General features: G+C 49.4%; 1 protein-coding gene across 1 annotated transcript in view; it reads right to left on the reverse strand.

Annotated features, from left to right (window-relative positions):
• Window positions 1-8,127, reverse strand: part of LOC119163826 (uncharacterized) — a 124,335-nt gene extending 116,208 nt beyond the window's left edge. Inside the window, exon 1 of the mRNA XM_075873653.1 lies at window positions 7,835-8,127. Coding sequence (XP_075729768.1) covers window positions 7,835-7,883 — 49 coding nt within the window. The 5' untranslated portion in view covers window positions 7,884-8,127. The remainder of the gene's footprint in view (window positions 1-7,834) is intronic.
• Between the last annotated feature and the right edge of the window lie 16,399 nt (window positions 8,128-24,526).

Genomic DNA, 24,526 nt, shown 5'->3' on the forward strand with positions numbered 1-24,526 from the left:
TTTAGCGTTGCGTTGCACTGTCAGCGCAGCGTGATAAACGCTACAGACCTTACAATTACTGGTGTGTGCCTTCTCTAGTAAAAAGGCACACATGCAGAACATCGAGGTGTTGTTATGGTGCCTCAGATATGCACAATAATCGATTTTAGGGGCGAAGCTCTTTATAGCGGCACCCTTAAACTCCCGTAGTATGTAACACGTATCACATTTTGACCTCCAAGGTGGTGCCGGTGAAGGACTTCTTCTGTGCGTTGTTGAACAATAAAAAATAGTGCTCAATGTGCATGCCAATGGCTGCTAATGGGGAATGAGAAACAGGAGCATTCGGCTTTTAGTTAACGCGCAGGCTGCGATCACCATTAGCAGCCATTGGCATGTACATTGAGCACTATCTGACAAGAAAGGGTTGCTACGTTATACTCGCTGGGTGTAACCTCCTTAGCTTTAGAAAGGTTTAGCGAGCGTTGAGCCGCAGTGCTATGAATACAATGAACTTGTATATACCATGAATGACCCACTATAAGTCAACTAGCAAGACGCGCAAGCAATTTTTCACTCTCCCGTGTTTACCCCCTCCGCATTAACTTTGGTTTCAAAGCACTTCGACTTTGCTTGAAACGATCAAAGCTCACTCTAATGCTTCACACAGCCCTTCTCTAAACTACTACAACCTGAGCTAGAGTAGTCTGGTGAACTGAGGGGAAAACATCAGGCACTCACCGCATCGATGTCGCTGACGCCGGCCGATCCCGCAGCTGCCAACCACTGTTGCGTAGCGCCGGGCCTATCCCGCCGCTGACCTCCACTGTTGAGAACGACGGACCGATCCCGCAGAAGCCAACCCTGTTGAGAAGCCACCTCCGAAATCCCACCGCTGCCACCACTGTTGAGAAACGGCGGACCGATCCCACCGCTGCCACCACTGTTGAGAAACGGCGGACCGATCCCGCCGAAGCCGCCACTGTTGCGAAAGACGGCGACGCCAACACGGCCCCGGAGGCGCCACTGCTTTCAACTCCGCCGGGAAGGTCACCAGCCGTTTGGTAGCGTATGTTTATCAGCTCGCGACTGCTTCTGCGCAGAGCTGATAAGACGAGCGGACGAGACGACGGTGAGTTAAACAAGGTTTATGTACAGCATATATACAGAGGCGTTACAATTTCGGCACTGGGGCCGACAGAGACTCGAAGAGCCGAGCTCTTCTCTCTAACACATAGTTCAGCCTTTCGCCTAAGACCGCTGACTCACACACATGTCGGCACTCCGACACGGGGACGCCTCTCACATAGGACCGCCGCTCGCGATGCGCCGCAGGGCTTCTTTTATTTGCACCGGGTCCAACCAAAAAGTCCAATCAGAAGCGCCGCTGGTCGTCCGGGCAGATTCCGCCAATGGCGCCGCCGCGCCATGCGCCAGACCACCTGACACGAGGACGCCGGCTCGCTGTCACGTGCGCAACTGACTCACTGCACGTGGGCCAGAGGAGCGCCGCGCGTGTTCACGCCGTCGAGGTGATCGCGCCAGGCAGACTGCGGGCTGGCCTTGACCCAGATTGCCTTTTTCAGAGGCACGGTCGTTTGACGAGGACTCGCTGGCATAACACCGCAGAGGAAGGCGTCTCTGTCGGAGGTGATAAGGTGTATAATGCAAAGCGACGGGCAAGTGCAAAGTGACGGGCAAGTGTCGCCTTAGAAAAGCGTTTGAAACGCTTGCCTTTTTTAGCGTTGCGTTGCACTGTCAGCGCAGCGTGATAAACGCTACAGACCTTACAATTACTGGTGTGTGCCTTCTCTAGTAAAAAGGCACACATGCAGAACATCGAGGTGTTGTTATGGTGCCTCAGATATGCACAATAATCGATTTTAGGGGCGAAGCTCTTTATAGCGGCACCCTTAAACTCCCGTAGTATGTAACACGTATCACATTTTGACCTCCAAGGTGGTGCCGGTGAAGGACTTCTTCTGTGCGTTGTTGAACAATAAAAAATAGTGCTCAATGTGCATGCCAATGGCTGCTAATGGGGAATGAGAAACAGGAGCATTCGGCTTTTAGTTAACGCGCAGGCTGCGATCACCATTAGCAGCCATTGGCATGTACATTGAGCACTATCTGACAAGAAAGGGTTGCTACGTTATACTCGCTGGGTGTAACCTCCTTAGCTTTAGAAAGGTTTAGCGAGCGTTGAGCCGCAGTGCTATGAATACAATGAACTTGTATATACCATGAATGAACTCTAGGTGGTTAAAAATGGGAAGTAGGTACGAAGCGTAAGCCGTAAGAAAGTAAAAGCCGAATTCTCCGCCTCTCATTTTTCATTAGCAGCCATTGGCATGTACATTGAGCACTATCTGACTGAAACGTTTGCTACGTCATACTCGCTGGGCGTAACCTCCTTGGTTTTCGAAAGGTTTAGCGAGCGTTCGGCCGCAGTGCCATGAATACAGTGAACTAGTATATACCATGAACTCGAGGTGGTTAAAGGTCGGAAGTGGACCCGAAGCGCAAGCCGTAAGAAAGTGTGCGTGTGCCACCTCTCGTTTAGTCCTTGGAATGTCCGCTGGATGGCGGTGCTTCTATATGGGGAGTATATGATGAAAAGATGCGAGATGGTGGTACTTGGAGGTTGAATAGATGGACGAAAGGACACATAGACAGATGCATGGATGGACGCATGAACGGACGCGGGGGCGGCTGCATGGACGAACGCAGGGACGGACGCACGAACAGACGCACGCACGGACGGGCTGATGGACGCATGGACGGTCACACTGACGGACGCATGGACGGACGGAAGCAAGAACGAATGGACGGACGAATTATTCGCCCCACTCTCCATCATTCACTCCGTGGATATGCTGCCATTTTTTTAAATGGCAATCGCACAAGTATGAACGCTGAAACTTGAGAAGTATTGGTGGGCACTGCGGATGGGGTTGGCCGTTTAAAATATCATTGGCGCCGTTTGGGGTAACGTTACCGCAGACAACCAGACAAATTCACAGACAGAAAGACTAACAGATCAAAATTTTGTCGTCGAAGGTCACCAAGAAAGACTATCGTATTTAAAAATATTTACTCGCATATTTCGCGCTCTTCGACCGCCCGTGCCAGCTCGCCGGCGCGCGCACCTTGGACCTTCCGATGCTTCAGCCATATGCGCTCCTCGCCGAGCAGACCAGTGCAGTCAAACAGGCTGCGAGTGCGAAGTCCTTTCTTCCGAGGACTTCCCCCAAACTAGGGTCCCTAGAATACCGCACCCGTACACAAACCTGTTGACGGGTCACCAGAACTAGGACTCGCTCGCTGGATTTCATGCCAACCGGTTGTGCCCCTGTGATCTCTGACGACAGCGTAACTCTGGCCGACTGGGCCCGCCCTACGCCATCTCCTGACGCCGACTAGAGCTCTCGCCAGTGGTGCCCCGTCCTCGCGAACTCCTGTGACCATGGCCTTCTTTCCTATCTTCTCCTTACTCCTGTCGTTCGCTGTCCCTGCACCTCGCTCTCTTCTCCCTCTCTCTCTATCTCTTTACCTTTTAATGCTATCTTTTTAATCTCTCCTTACCCCCAATTCTCGTGAGCTATCTGTTGAGGTGTCCTCCCCCAGAGAGGCACTTACGGGGCTCCCTTTTTTGTTTTTTTCATTTAAACACCCCCCCCCCCCCCCTGGAATGGCTCTAGCGTTTGGCTCTCTGTTTTTCCCAATCTCTACCGCCACACGGACGTATTTATGTATCGGAGGTCGGCCTGTCGTGCCAACTGTTCGCCTCGTTCTCTGCGTCCGCGCTGCAACGCACACTTGGTCAATTTCGGAAGTTTAAGTTTCGCCATCTGGCCGATGCGTTTTGATGGTTCCCTTGCAATGTGCTGCAGTAATTATATATACGGTGAATTTGAAGCTCGCTGTTGTGAATTTCACCGATGAAAATGGGAAGCGTGCCACCGCAAAGTACTTCGATGGGGACGTACGTACTTCAACTTGACGACCGGCGCGATCGGCATGCTAGATAGCAGAAAAGTGCGCGCTTCTAATGCAAGTTTACTACCATTGAATGAAGCCCTTTCAATTACGTGCGGATGCTTAGTTCTTCCGGTAAATCCGTGTCGTGGAACCTAGTTTCTCTCAGCATTGTCGAAAGCGCTTAAAGAAAATACAATGACTCCCAATCGGACTTCGCGATCATTGATTCTCTCTAGACTGCGCGTGACAGGATCTGACTGAGTAATGTACGTGCTAATTCTTTGACAATTGACAAGTACACTTCGTTTTTTGTGCTCCAATTTATTTATTCTTTCTTTATAAATGTATATACCGGGTGCATTAGGACTATGGCACAATATTTTGTATGCGCTGACGAAATCCCTGCTTACCTTGCGCACCACCTTCTCTGGCCCAAAAATCAGGAAAAAAAGTGCGAAAACTATGCGAGTAAATACGGTACATCTTAAAAACCTACCAACGACGCTTCCGTGAAGGATATGACGTCAGTATTAGAATCTGCTTAAAGATAGACGACTGCGGCTAGTATAGGACTGCGGTGGGCATGTGCGAAACGAAAGCGGAACGGACAGCGCAACACAGGAACTTAGTAAACACGACAGACGCGCTTTCGACGTGAAAAAAGCAGCCATACTAGCCCAGAGGGCCAAGATGCGCCATCGGACCTACCAATGCGCATCTTAGTTGCCACACCTCTCGTGATAATGAGGCCAATTGATCCGCAGTATATTGCCACTGTACTACGGCTTGTGGGCATTGCTGACTCCATTCGACGGAGTAGTGCCATGAATTAACAACGTTTCCAGCTACTGTTAGGGAGCCAGAAAAATCAACGGTGCTCATTCTAGTGTTCCCTTTAACCATACTGAACCCCACCATACTGTACATGTTCCCTGCCATATGAGTGTTTCCCATCATACTGTACATAAGCCCCACACTTTACAACACCTATCACCAGAGTCGTTGTCACAGTCTCTTCACTCCGGGGGACGCTGATGGTCGGTCATTAGAGAGCGGCGATGGGAGGTCTGTGTGACATAATTGGGTGGTCCCCTAACTACCAGCGAAGTTAGGTTCCATGCATACGCACTGGCCGGGTGGAGTTGATATGCGTCCAGGTTGACTGCAGCCCAAAAAGTGGGCCTCGACTGTTCGGCGGAGTGTTGGTCTTCCGACTTTCAAAACCGAGTGGCTCTATCGGCGGAGGGGTCGCAGCGTATAACGAGCGTTGGAGTTGGCAGGACTCATGACATAGCTGAGTGTTCCCTATATAAGCGGTTGGCTGATTGAGCGTGGCCGGCTGGTTGGCTACCAAACTGGTTGGCTTTCGAGGCACCTGTCCTAAAGTGGCTCATCCCTGGGAATCGTTACACTCGAGGGGTCCTGTTAAGGGGATGGCTGCTGTAGGCTATGTACGACTCCACACATGGAAGGTATGAGACTAATTCTTTGTCCTTTATTAGAGGAACGTAGAAGACGCATAAATGTGTCCTATCTGCCCAACCTTGTTTTACTAAAGAGTCCTCTTGGTGACAGCCAGATGGTCATGATTTCAGTACTCTATACGAACACCAAACCGAAGAAAGAAGACATTTTCAAAAAGCAAACGCTCGACATCTTAGAGTGCACAAATCTCCCAGCTTTTCTACGCCTACAACAACCTCACACCACTTAAGCCTAAACGGCTATTTCAATGGCATCGCTCGGGCGTACGTTACGTATACAAGCAGCCAATCTGACTTGTGTTAGTATTCCTATACCGTCTCTTGAAAGCCCACCATGCAGCTTCGCTTTTTGCACAGTCTTTGTACCCATAGTGAGTACCTATGTCACTTTTTTTTTTACTTCTGAATTACGTCGCGGTACCTATGATGTTTTGAATACTAACGAAGTGTTCACCTCATTGAGGCGCTTGCACGTAACTTCAAGTCGGCCTCAGTCCTGGAACCTAAATTATATTTTCTGGTTTGGCACCGCCCCCAGGTAAGAGCACAGCATTTGGTAGCAGAAATACGGGCTTCTGGATGTCATGTGCATTCTTTGGGGAGCTCGTGAAGCCTCGCGCTCCTGCGTTGCAAGCTAAAATGAGCATGATGGCCCGTCGTTCCGCCAGTTCCATATAGTGCTCAACGAACGGTAGGGATACGTCATACCGGAGTCCTTCTTTGGTCATACCAGAGTATAGGGATCGGTCACACTCAACTTCATCATTGTTACACGGGACGATATTGAGTCTGTGCTCCCGACGCACATGCCGTTGCTTTTAAGCCATAAAAGCAGCACACGCATTGCCCAACTTATTCCAATTGGTAAACGTATACTCAAAATGTACGTTGTCGTTGTCCCAAACAGACAAAATGCATATTTTCATATTTTAATGTGATGCATGTCGACACAAAGTCCCGACTTGTAGTTTTGAGAGGTTACAAAGCGTACTTAGTAAACCAGAGAAACGATCTGTTTTACGTAGCAAAAGGAATCATAGGAGCCACGTATATTTATAAATGAGAAATAGGTTACTTTATAAGCTTAGACTTTGAGGAAGATTGTGAGGCACGTGATACAAGTTACTATTCCAAAGAAGTGAAAAACAAAATAAGGAGCAGCGAGAAGAACAAAAACAGTGCAATGTCATTATCCACCAGAAGAAATTTTAAATTGTACATATGGATTTATGCACAGATTGACTAAAATCAATGTCACCCCTAATTGCGAGATATGTGGAACTGCACAAAGAAAACAGTCTGTAGAGGGAAGTCATAGCAGAGGCCTCCTACGAATGTTCGCTTATCGAACAAGCTCTCAATCATGACGTATAACTATGTTTTCTGGCGACAGCGGGATCGCAATTCAGGCTATCGCATTTCAGTAGAAACTATTTATAGTAATGTACCAGAGGCGAATGTCTGACAGTATTGGCCGCGAGGGCCTCCACTAGAGAGGCCAACGCTGCGATCGTTTTGTCGTCACATATAGGGCAGTAGTTGTGGAATACGGCAGCTTCGATTTCGCGACACCACTTGAATCGCCCCCATGCCTGCACTGGTTCTTAGTCGCCATTTTACGATGCAATTTAGACACGAGAGGACCACCGGGGGCCCCGATTCGTAGTTTTCTTGCCTTTATAATCAGGTCTTACCACTTCTCTTTCTAAGCACTGAGATTCAAAACAAAGGGAAGCACGCAAGGTGTCGTCCACAGCAAAAACACGGAAAATGCTGTGTTCTAACAGACAACACTGACCCGGCATCCTATGAGTGACGTCATAATGTAGGTGGCGCCCCGGTATGTCCTCGAGCTCAACTCCACAAACGAACTCAACGATAGAAAACCCCCGAGAAGAAAAGACGAAACGAAAAGGATTCCAGCCTGTGTCCTTTGGTTCAGCCTCCGAGAACCTTAACCTACACCACCGCGACGTGTACAGCTAAACTTTGCATCCACTAATGCGCTGCTGCACTCATTATTTAAGTGTGCATCTACAAAAACGCAACACGATGTCAAACAGACGTGAAGTCGCCGCTTCCGCAGAAAAATTATATAGTTACCTATGAAAGCACAAATTGTCATGCGATCCTATCTCGATTCTTACATTGCGCGTGTCATCGCACTTCAATGAGTCCACTGAAAGCACAGCTATTGGTTACATAATCAAAAAAAAACTCCTCATGTGGTACTGCCACGAACAACTAAGCTCCTCATAACGTGCAGCGTCGATGCTTCGGCGCTTAACGTGTTGATGCACAATCCAGAATTGTAACCAATGTGGACGTGCACACTTGCCCGAGTTACAGTTCTAGTACACTCTACCCTAGTGACCGAGCGGTGAACTCACCGGTTGTGACGACGCACGCCAGCCAGGCTAGCTTCATGACGAAGCTCATCCAACGAGATGGATTGTCTTTCACTTTCACGCTTGTTCTCTTCTTTTCCCCCGCAGGCAACGTCCAAAACGGAGTCACTTTCGGCGAGGTACGTCGCTCAGTTTTACGGAGACGGAATAATTATCCAAGCAGCGCGGGCGAACGATTCGAAAAAAGCACTTCGACAAAAGGAGGCGGTGATCAACCGCATATCGCCGTTATTCCAACCAGCCAAGCAACGGCAGTCACTTCTGACCACGTTCTGGCGCAGCGTCCCCGCGGGCGTTACTTTTCAAAAAAAGGCCGTGCATCGCGGGAACGAAACCCTTTCCACTATAAGCCCGTAGCAAGGAGGAAGGAAAAGCCACGGAATCGGAAACAAAAAAAGAAATCGTGACAACAGCAAAAACGCGTTGACCGTCGCGCCGTCAACGCTACAGGAAATTGAGAAAGGAGGTGAAAAGATTAGGAGAGGAGAATTGGAAAGGGGAAACGCCGCTAGTAGCCGAGATGGAACGAAGAATCGGCCGTTATTCGTTTGTCGTTCACGTTCTCTCCCCATCGCGGCCATTTCGGTGGCCAGCGCGCGGGCGGAAACAAAAGTTAAGTAAAGCAGAAACGACACACGAACAAAGCGTGGCGCGGGGGGAGGGGCACTCCCATGTCGCATGCGGCCTCGCTTCTGAAAACGGCGCCCGAAAGAAAGCAAAACAGGAGGCTTGCGAGGGGGCGGGGGTGACGATCGCTGAGTTGATTAATCCTAGGGGAAAATAAAAAGGAGAGCGATGAGGGAGAGGGAGAGATTGGCCGAGAGGATGGGTATACGCTCTTTACCACGTGACCACTCCATTTTTTTTTGGTACTTGTCCGCGTGGCCTAGCGTTCGCGCAGCACGTGCATCCGCCATATTGTTGGTAATAAAAGGCAACAGCGTGGGCGGTGTTTTGTTTATTCTTCTTTTGAACGCCAACCAAAGTACCGATTGTTAGGCCGGGAGAGCGTTTCATCGTAGGCGTCTCATTTTCGAAATAAAATTAGGCCGCACTCTGCGAGGAATGTGAAGTTGCAATGACCGTTGAGAATTGACGGAGGCCACCGCAAAGAATGCATTTAATTAAACATTTCCCAGATACGGATGGAAAGAAACACGCCATTGTGCATGTTTGCTCTTTTAAATGGAGGTTTCAAAAAAATTGGTAGATCCCACGTACAGTGGGAATCGATGATATGTGCAACACGAATGAGAAATGTTGATATATCACTTTTAAATCAGCAGAACGTTACAAGGTGGAGGTACATGATGCCGTACATGACCTCCGTTTCATGATTATCATGTTTGGAAGTATCGTGTACCTTCGTCATCTAGTCGCATCACGCGATACCAAATTTAGTACAGTGCTGACCCGCAGGTCACGGGTTCGATTCCCGGCTGCGGCGGCTGCATTTCCGATGGAGTCGGAAATGTTGTAGGCCCGCGTACTCAGATTTGGGTGCACGTTAAAGAACACTAGGTGGTCAAAATTTCCGGAGCCCTTCACTACGGCGCCTCTCATAATCATATGGTGGTTTTGGGACGTTAAACCCCACAAATCAAATCAAATTTAGTACAGGTAGAGCTAGCGAAACGGCCGCGAGCACGTTATGAGCGTGGTATGTTGTCATCTTCTTACATGACACGCGTGTCAGGATTATCACGTTTGCACCAGTCATATATTTTGACATCCATTGACGTCACGTAACACCCAATTTGGCATATGTGGAGCTAGCAAGACGGCGGTGAGCGCATCATGAAGGGCCCAATATACTATAATGTAGCGTTGACGCGCACGCACGCTGGGCACAGCGGCGCTACGTTAGCACAACGCGAGCACTCTATAGTCTGACGCCAGGCGCAACCAGCGTCCGTCGGCGCGGCCCGACGGCAACCGGTGCGAAATGCGACATTCTGCATTTCGCGCCGATGCATTAGCCAGACAACACTGCATCTCTCACTTTTCGCGACAGAGGGACGCCGGACACGCTGAAACGCGCATGTGCCAAAGCAGTGCGGCTTGCGCCTGCGAGTATATGGCAGGACCAGCGTCTGGCGTGGCTACGCCAGCGTGACGCGTCGAAATGAACACCGGTGAGCGCGCGCACCACGTCACGTCGAAATGTATTGGCGCCTTGACTGTGGCATGTAGTCATGTTCTCGCATGACACGCATCTCATGATTATCGTGTTTGCACCAGTCACATACCTCCGTCATCCATTGGCGTCACGTAATACCAAATATTGCATATGTGAAGCTAGGGAAACGGCCGCGAGTGTATCATCAGTGTGCCATGTAGTCATGTTGTTAAATGGCACGCATGTCGTGATTATCATGTTTTGATACGTCATTTACCTATGCCATCCGTTCGAGTCAGGTAATACCGAGTTTTGTACGTTTGAAACTAGTGAAACGCCTGCGAGAGCATCATGAGCGTGGCATGTAGTCATGTTGTTACATGACACGCATCTCATGCTTATCATGTTTGAACCAATATCATACATGCGCCATCCACTCACGTCCCGTAGTACCAAATTTGGCATAAGTAAAGCTGGAGAAACAGCCACCAGCGCATCATGAGCGTGGTATGTAGTCATGTTGTTACATGACACGTATCTGATGATTATCATGTTTGCACCAGTCACATACCTTCGTCATCCATTCACGTACAGTAATACCAAATTTGGTTAATGTGACGCTAGCGAAACGGCTGCGAGCGCACCATGAGTGTGGCATGTAGACATGTTGTTACATGACACGCATGTCATGATTTTCATGTTAGGGTCTGTCGCTTGTTTTCGCCATCCAATCATGCCATACCGTACCAGTTTTGCAACATGTCTTGTGAACTGAACCACCGCAAGAGCTGCAGGACCAATAGATGTAAAACATGACACTCATGAAATCCATGTCACGATTTTCATGTTATACTAGTCAAATATGTTCTTCATACAGTTTGTTATGTCATACCAAGTTTGGTTTCGATACCATCTTCGAAACGGCCAGGAGAGCTAAAAGTCGTAGGCAGATAGATAGATAGATAGATAGATAGATAGATAGATAGATAGATAGATAGATAGATAGATAGATAGATAGATAGATAGATAGATAGATAGATAGATAGATAGATAGATAGTCTCAAAGTCGCCGAAGTTCGCTAAGAAGTGCTTCGTATTTAAAACTTCAGGAGTGGGACATCTTGCAACGCCTTAGTGGCGATAATGGAAACGGAGTGCCCCCGTTCCTCCCCACCCGTAAAAAAAAAAAAAAATCAATGAAACGTGCTCTACTGGCGGTGCCCGCTTAGGTATCAAGTGGCATCGATCTGCTAGAGTGAATGTCAGGTTACTTATAAAATAAATGATCGTTGTTTCCGACGAAATGAACTTCTCTAGATGAATATTGATGACTCGGTCTCCGAACAGACACGGTTCCTAACCACTGTGCTCTCATCCGTCAATGGCGCTAGAACGCATGTTCACCGGCGCCTTGTCTCTTTAAAGTGCTGTAATTTTCCGACCTATTAGGAGCTGTAGCAGTTGCAAAGGGTCCGGTGCAATAAACGTGCAAGTTGGCAAACAGCCCGGGACGGCTTTAAGCTCTCCCATAGTAGAGTACCCTGTGCTCTAAATCGTTACCCCCTTTTCTAACCCCCCCACCCCCTCAAACACGTTTGCATTTTCTTTTGTCCCACGGGATGGCCATGAGCTCCTCTATAGTTGAGTACCAAGGACTCTATATCGTTAACCCCTTGTTTCAAGGTGGTGCTTCCACTCCCCCCTTCTCGCAATAGTTCGACAGAAGACACCAGATGGCGCCACTCATTCATGCTTGATTTATTGATTGATTTGTGGGGTTTAACGTCCCAAAACCACTATATGATTATGAGAGACGCCGTAGTGGAGGGCTCCGGAAATTTTGACCACCTGGGGTTCTTTAACGTGCGCCCAAATCTGAGCACACGGGCCTACAACATTTCCGCCTCCATCGGAAATGCAGCCGCCGCAGCCGGGAATCGAACCCGCGACCTGCGGGTCATTCATGCTTGAACAAAGCGAGAAAATTGCTTGCGCAAGAATGGTCAGCGTCGCCTCGCGCGTGTCTTGTATGTCGCGCGAGGCGGCGGAAATCGGCCGAAGAAAACCAAGGGGCACAAACGCAGGCGGCGTCTTTCACCTGTATACAATCTGCCAAGTGCGACTGTCGTTTCAACGACATGACGAAAGGTGTCCCAGTGACAGCTGGCAGACAGAAGCCGGCGTCGTTTCACTAAAGTGTAAACACACGCGCGTATACGCACGCACAAACACAGTCTCTGACTCACTCACGTCCATGGAATGACGATTGAACATGACACCAACCAGATGCTTTCAAGCGTTTGAGTGCACTGGCATTGCCACTAACCTTCTTTTTGATGTAGCGACCTTGGCACTGGCTTGATGTAGCGTCGCGCGAGCGCGTCCTTTTTTTTTTTTTTCAAGGGGCGAAGCTCCTTAAAGCGGCACCCGGTCGTCCCTCGTAGCCGTAGTCATAGTCGTAGTGTGTAACCACTGTTACATTTTGACCTGCAAGGTGGTGCCGGTGGGAGATTTCTCCTATGCTTTGTTGAACAATAAAAAGTTCGCGGCGTGCGCGTTAACTGAAAGCCGAATGATCCTGTCTCTCATTCCCCATTAGCAGCCATTGGCATGTACATTGCGCACTATCTCACAAGAAAGGGTTGCTACGTTATACTAGCTGGGTGTAACCTGCTTAGTTTTAGAAAGGTTTAGCGAGCGTTGAGCCGCAGTGCCATGAATACAACGAACTAGTATATACCATGAACTCGAGGTGGTTAAAGGTTGTAAGTGGACCCGAAGCGCAAGCCGTAAGAAAGTGTGCGTGTGCCACCTCTCGTTTAGCCCTTGGAATGTCCGCTGGATGGCGGTGCTTCTATATGAGGATTATATGATGAAAATTGGCGAGATGGTGGTACTTGGAGTGTTAGGTTTAATTGCGCCACATTCGGCGAACGTTTGCGCTCACATAAAACAACTTGATTTTTCATTTAATAAATGAAGCTACCAACAAAAAAAAAACACTAGTGAGAATCATAATTCATTGGAAATATTGAGTTTGAAGCACTGAGTGGTCAAGCTCGTGAGCACACAAAGATACAAGACACAATATGTATCTACTAACGTGCAATACTCGTTGGTAGTTAGCGTCTAAAAAAAAAAAGCGAGTTTTTATGGAACTGGCCAGCAGAAAAATTAACTCTAATATAGGGTGTCGTATAGGTTTCTTAATAAAGATAAAAACATTTTCTCTTAATATAATCACAGAAAGGGGCCTGCTGCTTCATTATATAGAAGTTTATAGTATCAGCTTGTGGAGTTTCGTCGCTTCATTGGTAATGCGTGACCAAGTACAGCCATAAACTGCCCCATTGACACAATGATAATTCATCAAGTTTTCGTCATAGCACTAAGCAGCTTCGTATGGAAAATAAGTCTAATGTAGTCTACATAGCCACTAAATATCATGGTTCTGTTATGTAATTAAAAACATATTCGTACACAAACCTTCATTACTTGGCTCATTTTCTTTGCAACGTAAATAAACTACTAATTAGTTCATGTCCGATATCTCTTCATATAAACCTTTAATGGCACTTCGCCTAAAGGCACAGTAAATACCGCTATGTTACGTTGAATAGTTTCACCGTACTCGCAGTACGACGGAAGCTTGTACAGCGAAAATGCTTTTGTTGCTCACACTATTTTCGCTGCTACTAGGTAACGCTTCCGACCAGGCACTAAAATCAAATATCATTGAAAAGAGGGGATAATAAGCTTTCTGGAGTAGCTCATTCAGTTTTTTTTTTTTTTTTTTTGTGAGGCGCAGTAGGCCCAGTGAATCCTCAAATAGCGCATAAAAGGCGGAGTGATTGCGGCCGGAGTGGGACCACCACCTTAAGCATAGCACGCAGGCACGAATTCCTGTCCCTGGCTTCAGGGTGGAATTTCGAACGTCCTGGTAAGCTTCGTTCGGGACCCATATGTCGCAAACTAAGCCAGACACGATGTTTTACATTATCACGACGAACCTTTAGTTCATAACATGCGTGCTGCTCACATCAGCTCAATCCCTAGATATTTTTTTTTTTTGTCAGCAGGGCCTCATCAAGTACGAGGCCCACGGGACGGCTTTGTGCTCTCACAATAGAGTACCTATAGTCGGTGACAACCTAAGAATAAATGCAAGCTCCACCACTGCGATCACCGTCCAACCCTGTCTGAATTAGCATAAATGTCCCAAGGAATTGCAATCGGTTATTTATTTGATGTCAGTTAGATTACGACAACTTGGCGCATATCACTTGCCCGTAAGGCTTGTGTTTATTTCAATAGCTCAGGTTCGAAAAATGTTATTTCTCGCCAAATTTCATCCGACTTTCCCACTGCACTGATGTGCCAAACATAACTTTTCAACAAAGAACCATGAACCTTTAACTTATAATGTGACATTTGCATTAACCACCGCATCGTGCTTGTGGTTAGAACGTATATCGTCAATCTTTGCTCTGTTGCACAGATGAATGACAGCCGCGCTGCAAAACTGGGGGTGGAGCGTGTATTTATTTATAGGTGGTAACCAACTATAGGTTAGGTTAATTTGGTTTTTTATGGCGCAAAAGCAGCTAAGGCTATGCTGTGCCAGACACAAGGTAACCAACTATAGTACTCTAAATCGTTAACCACTCTTTCTAAAAACACTTGCATACCTCCTGGGACGACTTTGTGTTCTTCCATAACAGAGTGTATCGTGCATGTGCTATAAATATATTTACTTCTTCTAAACTCACATTGCATACCTTTGTCCGGTGTCACTAATAATATTTGTTGTGGTTTAACGTCCCAAACCACCTTGCTTTCAGCGTGTTTCGAAACCCGAACACTCATCAGGTTGTCATGAACACCCTGTGTTCTATTTTTCTTGATTTCTGTCTATTCCCGATAATACAGCTTAAAAGCGGCATCACTGTTTACTAAGCCCAAACTGCAGCGCAGTGGTCGATCCAAATGATCCGGTCTTACATTTACATGCCTTTTCTACTCCTTGCTAGTTTGTGCATTTAATCGCTCCACCTATAGTCACCGACTATAGGTACTCTATTGAGAGAGCACAAAGCCGTCCCGTGGGCCTCGTACTTGATGAGGCCCTGCTGACAAAAAAAAAAAAAATCTAGGGATTGAGCTGATGTGAGCAGTACGCATGTTATGAACTAAAGGTTCGTCGTTCTAATGTGAAACATCGTGTCTGGCTTAGTTTGCGACATATGGGTCCCGAACGAAGCTTACCAGGACGTTTCAAGTTCCACCCTGAAGCCAGGGACAGAAATTCGTGCCTGCGTGCTATGCTTGAGGTGGTGGTCCCACTCCGGCCGCAATCATTCCGCCTTTTATGCGCTATTTGAGGATTCACTGGGCTTACTGCGCCTCACAAAAAAAAAAGAAACTGAATTGAGCTACTTCAGAAAGCTTATTATCCCCTCTTTTCAATGATATTTGATTTTAATGCATGGTCGGAAGCGTTACCTAGTAGCAACGAAAATAGTGTGAGCAACAAAAGCCTTTTCGCTGTACAAGCTTCCGTTGTGCTGCGAGTACGGCGAAACTATTCAACGTAACAAAGCGGCATTTACTGTGCCTTTAGGCGAAGTGCCATTAAAGGTTTATATGAAGAGATATCGGACATAAACTAATTAGTAGTTTATGTACGTTCCAAAGAAAATGAGCCAAATAATGAAGGTTTGTGTACGATTATGTTTTTAATAACAATACTAATTGTTGGCATAGTTGGTACTTGCTTAATGACATAATTTAGCCGCAAATAACACAAACGCGGTAAAGGAACACACAGCGACAAGCACAAGCGTGTTTGTGTTATTTGCGGCCAAAGCATGTCATCCGCCACTTTTGGTAGCGCAATTACTTTCATTACCAAAATTTACGTCATACGCAGACAGGGTGCCCAGTTTGGTTTCGGTGTTGCACTTATTTTTGGCTTATTAAAATTTATTTTCGTATTTCCTGTGCATTTAAGCTGTTGGGCTCATGACAAGAGTGTCTCAGGAGCATAGAAACGCCACAAACTTGACATTGTCGAAAAATCGCCGGAGTTGGCCTTTCAGCCACGTGACCATGCGCTGCTCTGCGTGCGCTGTTGATGAGATATATTAAAGGGGTCGTGAAACGATCGCTCTAAGGGCCAAACTCCATAAGCGCGAAAATGCACGCGACAGCGACGAGCGACGCTATGAGCGACGAAACATATGGCGTTCGCGCGACGTGTCGCGGGGTAGTTTTCGCGCGATCGCTCGGTTCTCCAGATTTGGAAACCGTCGCTCATCGCCCGGAAGTGCTGGGCTCAAGCAGCCAATAGCGAAAAACCGGAAAAGACGAAGACTACATAGGTGCACGTGACCCTGCCCGAGTCACGTATGCGCAACAAGAAATAACGCAATGTTTATTACGCATGCGCATATAAAAAATGCTGCAAGGAAATAATAAACACTTTCCGTTCCATTACACAACAATATATCTTATTTTTAAATTGGAAACCGCTCGCTACGCGGTTTTCTTGGTGCGAGTTGACGGCCTCATGCCAGCAACAGTGGAATTCGCTCGCCGAAGCCGTCGCGTGAATGAGGTTTGCCTGCGCTAGCGACTGATCGCGCGACGCCGGTCTACGTCGCGTCGCTCGTCGCTGTCGCGTGCATTTTCGCGCTTATGGAGTTTGGGCTTAAAGCGAAAATGCGAAGCGACCAGCGTCCACACGCACTAACTAGGTGACGCCATCATAAGCAATGCTTTGCCTATCGAAGAACGCGGAACTATTCGGTACTTGCGAGTGCGTGCAACTGGGACACTCATCAGCGTCTTTGTCATACGCAATCGGCACTACCTTCAACTCTGACGTTATATTATGCAGCGTCCTTGTGGGACGCAGATCGCTTATGGCGGACGCTGATGGGCGCCTCTTGTGCGTGCTCGATATGCCATAGAGTTCCACGTTCCTCGATAAGCAAAGTATATATGCAGGTACACTCGGGCTGATGACACAGTTAGCGCATGTAGCTGCTGATGGTGCCGCAATGTCGTCGTAGAGCGTTCGTTTCACGACCCCTTTAACCAGTTCCCGTGGCTGGGAAGACCGTTAAAGGGACACAAAAGGCAACTGTTTAGTCGATTTTGTTTGTTGAAACAGCGGTCCAGGAACCTCGTAGTGTTACTTTTGTGCCAAGGAAGGGCCAAATTTGAAATAAAATCACGTTTTAGAGGTCAGCATCGGGTTAGCGTACTTCAAATTACCCGCCTCAAGAAACGGACCGATCAGATCGGCTCATGTCACTGTTGCCGTGCACAACGTCACCCGGCTTGACTGCACTAGTACCAGCAGACGGAAAGCAGCGGGAGCCACAGCAGCATGCAACAACTGCCATTGATAAATTTCCCGGCATTGGCTCCGAAATTGCAGACGTTTTTGGTTCAACTGCATCCCGCTAGTATAATGCCACGTTCCGTTTCCCAAGTTTTGTTATCGTCCCAAAAAACTACACGATTCTCAGCGCAAACCGCGCCTGCCGTTGTCGAGGAGCTTCCGGACTGTAGTAGATCATTTCAATAAGATCACGCCTACTCTGCGAACTGTAGAGATTATTCTGGAACCTACGCCACCGCCAGCGATAACTCTAGAACACTCGACGGCAAGAGTATAAATACCGACGCGCTTCGCCGCTTATCAGTAGTTCATCGACCGACGGCCGACGCTCGGTTCGCCGCTATCAGTTCAAGACTGCTACTGTAATCGGACTTCTCGTTTACCGGGCACAGGTTCGCCCAAATAAACAGCCAAATTCCAACGCAAAGTCTTCTGTCTTCGGCCACGTCACAACCCCGTGACATCTGGTGGAGGTGCTGCTTTTTTGATGTTCCGCACGCCCCTTTCTAGCCATGACCCCAGCCCTAGCGGCAAAGAAGACACGGACGCTAACCCTGAACAGCGAGCAAGCCGCAGGCAGAGGGGACTACAACCAGAGTACGGGCTCCTTCCTGAAGCAGCCAGGCAGACCCGGATCCCGACATCAACTACTGCAACCATGACTGCCCCCGTGCAGCCTGCACCACTCTTGCTCCAGCAACCCAAAGAGCCGCCAACTTTCCGCGGTTCGCCACTGGAAGACCCGGAAAGCTGAATCGAAAGGTTCGACCGCGTCGCCGCCTTCAATGACTGGACAGACGATGACAAGCTCCGGCATGTGTATTTCGCCTTGGAAGATGCTGCTTGGACCTGGTTCGAGAATCAAGAGCGAAGCCTTACAACGTGGGCGTCTTTCGCGCGAGGTTCCTCACTACTTTCGCAAGTGTGGTGCGCAAGGAGAAGGCCGCAGCTCTTCTCGAAACCCGCATGCAGATGCCAAACGAAAACGTGGCGCTAATCACAGAAGATATGGTTAAACTTTTCCGCCACGCTGACTCCGACATGTCCGAGGAGAAGAATGTCTGTCTGCTCATGCGAGGAGTACAGCAGGAACTCTTCGCCGGGCTGATCAGAAACCCGCCAAAGACGGTCGCCGAATTCATTTCAGAAGCATCTACGATAGAGAAGACGCTCGAGATGCGCACGCGGCAATATAACCGCAGCTTCTCGTCTACAAGCTACGCCGGCATTCAAGCGCTTGAAACCACTGACTTGCGGGAGACGATCCGAGCGATCGTGCAAGACGACCTGCGAAAATTACTTCCTTCTGCGCAGCCTCATGTGGAATCCATCGCGGACCTCGTACGCCAGGAGATCCAGCAATCGCTGGGCGTCTCTCAGTCTCAAGAGCCTCAGCTTCAAGCCATGAACTATGCTGCTGCAGCCCACCGCCACACCCCTCCTCCACGCGCATGCCAAAACACTGCCCCATCGCACTTCCGTCACCAGACGCCACCACCGCCACCACCCCCATCGACGTCCTACCGTTCACTAGCGGCCCAGTGCAGTGCGCCGAGGAAAACTGACGTCTGGCACACACCTGACCACCTCTCGCTCTGCTACCACTGCGGCGAGGCCGGACACACATACCGCCGTTGCCAGTACCGACAGATGGGACTGCGTGGCTTCGCCGTCAATGCACCGCGTCCGCAGCCAAGAGATCGGCCACGTGACATCGCCGACTACCTGGCAGGAACTCAATGGACACCACGAAGTCCTTCCCGTTCGCCGTTGCCCAGACGCCGCATGTCACCGCACCCCCGGCAGTACTCTGGCCCAACGCGGGGCCAGTCTCCTAGCCCGTATCCGGGAAACTAAGAACAGCAACCGATGGAGGTGCGGTTTCTGTGCAACGACCTACCGAAGATCCTCCGAAGACGACGACGCCGCGACGGAGCATTCCGAACACAACGCCAACCAGGCAAAGCCCTGACGGCGAAAGCTCACTTACCAAAGGTGACCTGACGACGCAACATGAAAACAGCGGAACAAGCCGACGCAGCCGTGACCCGACGCCACGCCCTAACTGTAATGCGAGACGGCGAACTAGCGACCTCGACGTTCTTATCGACGGTCACAGTGTGGCCGCTCTCGTCGATACTGGAGCTGACTATTCCGCCATCAGTGGATCGTTCGCAACGAAGTTAAAGAAAGTTAGGACAGCTTGGGAAGGCCCTGAAATCCGCACAGCCGGAGGTCATCTCGTAACGCCTGCAGGAATATGCACAGCGAGAGTCACCATTAACGGCCGTATTTATCCTACAGACTTCGTAGGCCTACAGCGTTGCTCGAGAGATGTCATCCTTGGCATAGACTTCTTATGCCTCCATGATGCTGTCATCAACCTAAAAACAAAGTCGATAATATTATCCACAGAAGAACCACTACCGCCGCGCACGCCGTAAGGAAATCATGCCTTGAATGTGCTGGAAGAACAAGTCACCATTCCGCCTCTCTCAAGCGTCATTATTGCAGTCGGCGCTCCTAAATCACCTGACTTGGAAGGCGTCGTTGAAGGCAGTCAGCAGCTGTTTGTCACGCGAAATATTTGCGTCGCAAGCGGAATCGCAGAGCTGCGGGGAGGCAAAGCAACGGTTATGCTCACGAATTTCATCAATGAGTACCAACATGTGAACAAAGGAACAACGGTCGCATACATCGAAGAAATTGTCGAAGCCACCAGTGCTCTCACCCTCGCTGATTTTGCCGAACCTGCTCAGAGGAACCAAACCCCTCCCATAGCTTTCGACGTCAATCCCAGACTTCCGAACCATAAGCAAGAACGGCTCAAGGCCCTGCTTCTGCAATACGAAGATTGCTTTTCGTCGTCATCAAAGATTCGGTACACCCCAATCACGAAACATTGCATCATAACCGAAGAAAATGCCAGACCACTCCATCAGAGTCCGTACAGGGTTTCGACGCGAGAACGTGAGGCCATGAAGAGACAAGTTGATGAAATGCTGCGGGATAACATTATCCAGCCGTGCAAGAGTCCATGGGCATCCCCCGTGGTATTTGTGAAGAAAAAGGATGGGACCCTACGTTTCTGCGTCGATTATCACCGCCTGAACAAAATCACAAGAGAGGACGTGTATCCTCTCCCAGGAATAGACGACGCACTTGATCGGCTCCATAACGACAAGTACTTTTCGTCAATGGACCTCAAGACTGGCTATTGGCAAATCGAAGTCGACGAAAGAGAACGAGATTGATTGATTCATTAATATGTTGGGTTTAACGTCCCAAAACCACTATATGATTACGAGAGACGCCGTAGTGGAGGGCTCCGGAAATTTAGACCACCTGGGGTTCTTTAACGTGCACCCAAATCTGAGCACACGGGCCTACAACATTTCCGCCTCCATCGGAAATGCAGCCGCCGCAGCCGGGATTCGAACGCGCGCCCTGCGGGTCAGCAGCCGAGTACCTTAGCCACTAGACCACCGCGGCGGGGCGAAAGAGAACGAGAGAAGACGGCGTTTATAACACCCCGCGGTATTAGTGAAGAAAAAGGATGGGACCCTACGTTTCTGCGTCGATTATCACCGCCTGAACAAAATCACAAGAAAGGAGGTGTATCCTCTCCCAGGAATAGACGACGCACTTGATCGGCTCCATAACGCCAAGTACTTTTCGTCAATGGACCTCAAGACTGGCTATTGGCAAATCGAAGTCGACGAAAGGGACCGAGAGAAGACGGCGTTTATGACACCGGACGGCCTCGTCGAGTTTAAGGTGATGCCCTTCGGGCTTTGCTCAGCGCCTGCAACATTTCAACGCGTTATGGATACAGTACTGGCAGGATTGAAGTGGCAGACTTGCCTTGTGTACTTGGACGAAGTCGTCGTGTTATCCTCGAGTTTCGACGAGCATCTTCGGCGCCTTGAAGCTGTACTTCAAGCCATCAAGACGTCCGGACTCACACTGAAGTCAGAAAAGGGCAGATTTGCGTACGAGGAGCTCTTGTTTCTGGGGCACGTTATTAGCAAGCCTGGAGTTCGTCCCGATCCACGGAAAACAGCCACCATCGCCGACTTCCCGCCGCCCACTGACAAGAAGGCGGTGCGCGGATTTCTGGGCCTGTGCGCCTATTATAGGCGGTTCGTGAAAAACTTCGCCCGCATCATCGATCCTCTCACTAACCTTACCAAGGCCGACGTGGAGTTCCAGTGGGAAACGCCACAGAAACACGCTTTCCAGCAGCTTAAACATCGCCTCCAGGCGCCGCCGTTACTTGCCCATTTTGACGAATTCGCCGAGACAGAAATACACACTGACGCAAGCAGCGTAGGTCTTGGCGCCGTTCTTGTGCAGAGGGCTGACGGACTTGAAAGGGTTATTAGTTACGCCAGCCGATCGCTATTCAAAGCAGCAGCCAATTATTCCACAACAGAAAAGGAGTGCCTTGCCATCATCTGGGCTACGTCTAAATTTCGCCCCTGCCTCTACGGCAGGCCCTTCAAAGTTGTGAGCGACCACCACGCTTTGTGTTGGCTAGCCACCTTGAAGAACCCTTCAGGTCACCTCGCACGACGATGGAGCCTGAGACTTCAAGAATATGACATTACTGTCATTTACAAGTTCGGCAATAAACCCTCCGACGCCGACTGTCTCTCTCGTGCGCCTGTCGACCAACCACTACCCGACGACCCGGATGACGACTACTTCTTGGGAACGATAACTATCGATGACTTCACTGAACAACAGCGGGCCGACCCGGAACTTAAGGCCCTAATACCTCAAAGGCAGGACCGCTGAAGTCCCGAAGGTATTCAAGCGCGCACTTGCGTCGTTCTTCCTGCGAAACGGCCTTCTACAAAAGAAAAACTTTTCACCGCTTCGAGCTAAGTACCTCCTTTTGGTGGCTTCAGCTCTGCGACCAGAACTCCTGCAGGCCCTGCACGACGATCCGACGGCAGGGCACCTCGGTGTTTCTCGTACACTCGCGAGGATACACAAAATGTACTACTGGACACGTCTTACCACCGACGTCACTCGTTATGTGAGGACATGCTGGGACTTTCAGCGACGCAAGACACCGCCGACAAGGCCAGCGGGACTTCTGCAGCCAATTTAACCACCTTGCCGACCTTTCCAACAGATTGGTATGGACCTACTGGGGCCGTTCCCGACGTCGGCTTTCGGAAACAAGTGGATCGTGGTAGCTACCGACTACCTCACCCGCTACGCCGAGACAAAAACCCTGCCAAAAGGAAGTGCATCCGAGGTAGCTAAGTTCTTCGTCGAAAATATCGTCCTACGCCACGGCACCCCGGAGGTCCTTATGACCGACAGAGGAACGGCACTTATTGCCGACTTAACTCAAGCGATCTTGGCATACAGCCAGACAAACCACCACCGGACGACAGCGTACCACCCACAGACCAACGGCCTCAACGAGCGGCTTAACAAGACGATTGCTGTCATGCTGTCAATGAACGTCGATGTCGAACACAAGACGTGGGACGCCATTCTTCCGTACGTGACCTTCGCATACAACACGGCGGTGCAGGAGACGACGCAGATATCTCCATACAAATTGGTCCACGGAAGGAGCCCGGCAACGACGCTCGATGCCATGTTACCCAACGTCACCGACGAAGAAAACCTCGATGTGAGTGAGTACCTTCAACGCGCTGAAGAAGCCCGACAACTCGCGCGTCTCCGTATCAAGAATCAACAGACGACCGACAGCCGCCGTTACAATCTTCGACGACGCTTCGTGGAATACCAGCCCAGTGAACGTGTTTGGGTGTGGACGCAGATACGCCGACGTGGACTAAGTGAAAAGCTTCTGCGACGGCACTTCGGACCATACAGGGTGGTTCGACTTCTCGGCCCACTTGATTACGAGGTTGTCCCCGACGGCATCACGAACTCTCAACGACGCCGATCGTGACCTGAAGTCGTCCATGTCGCGCGCCTCAAGCCGTTTCATGCGCGTTAACAAACTGAAACAGTGTTTTTTGTATTATTATTGTATCGTAATTTATTCATTGTACTTTCTTGCATTATTGTTGTACCTTCATCTTTAGTTATAGCATCGGGACGATGCCTTTTTCAGAGGGGAGCAACGCCACGTTCGATTTCCCAAGTTTTGTTATCGTCGCAAAACACTACACGATTCTCAGCGCAAACCGTGCCTGCAGTTTTCGAGAAGCTTCCGGACTGTAGTAGATCATTTCGATAAGATCACGCCCACTCTGCGAACGGTACAGGTTATTCTGGAACCTACGCCACCGCCAGCGATAACGCTGAACATTCGACGGCAAGAGTATAAATGCCGACGAGCTTCGCCGCTTGTCAGTAGTTCATCGACGGTCGAAGATCCGTTCGCCGCTATCAGTTCAAGACTGCTACTGTAATCGGACTTTCCTTTTACCGGGCACAGGTTCGCCCAAATAAACAGCGAAATTCCAACGCAATGTCTCATGTCTTCGGCCACGTCACAACCCCGTGACTGTATGTATATTGTCACGCGCTAAGAGCTCGAAGGAACGTACAAAGGGACGCAACTATCGAAATCTCGGAGACAAAGAAGGACGTCTCCGCTGGCACGGGTTGCTCGTCTTCGTCTTCCTCGTTCACCGGCACATAACTGACCCACTGTTCACTGGCACAGAACACCAGGTGGCATTACTCCTCCTCCCCAAGAGAGCATCGACCCGATGCTCAAACAAAAGTGTACACAGCAGTGGGCCGAAGTAGGCAACATGAAGAAACACTAAGCAAATTAGTGCACGAGAGGAAATGCGTCCTGGGCCCGGCAATCGGAAATAAACGGCATTTACTGTTCACATTAAGAGTTCACTGGCACAAGAAGAAACTTCGCATCACCGCGTAAAGTATGGTTTTAGGCGGACTACCTGTACAGTCTCTGGGCGTGGTAACCTGCGCTGGGATGTTTGTGAGCCTCCATCTGGAACCACTTCGTAGTTCACGTCGCTCACACGTCTGAGTACTTTGTAAGGTCCAAAGTACTTCCTCAAGAGTTTCTCACTGAGACCTCGCCGCCTGATGGGTGTCCAAACCCAAACTTGGTCTCCAGGTTCATAATTAACTTCTAGATGGTGGATGCTGTACCGCCGTGCATCCGCGTACTGTT

This window comes from Rhipicephalus microplus, chromosome 9, assembly GCF_043290135.1.
Source record: "Rhipicephalus microplus isolate Deutch F79 chromosome 9, USDA_Rmic, whole genome shotgun sequence".
Taxonomy (NCBI): domain Eukaryota; kingdom Metazoa; phylum Arthropoda; class Arachnida; order Ixodida; family Ixodidae; genus Rhipicephalus; species Rhipicephalus microplus.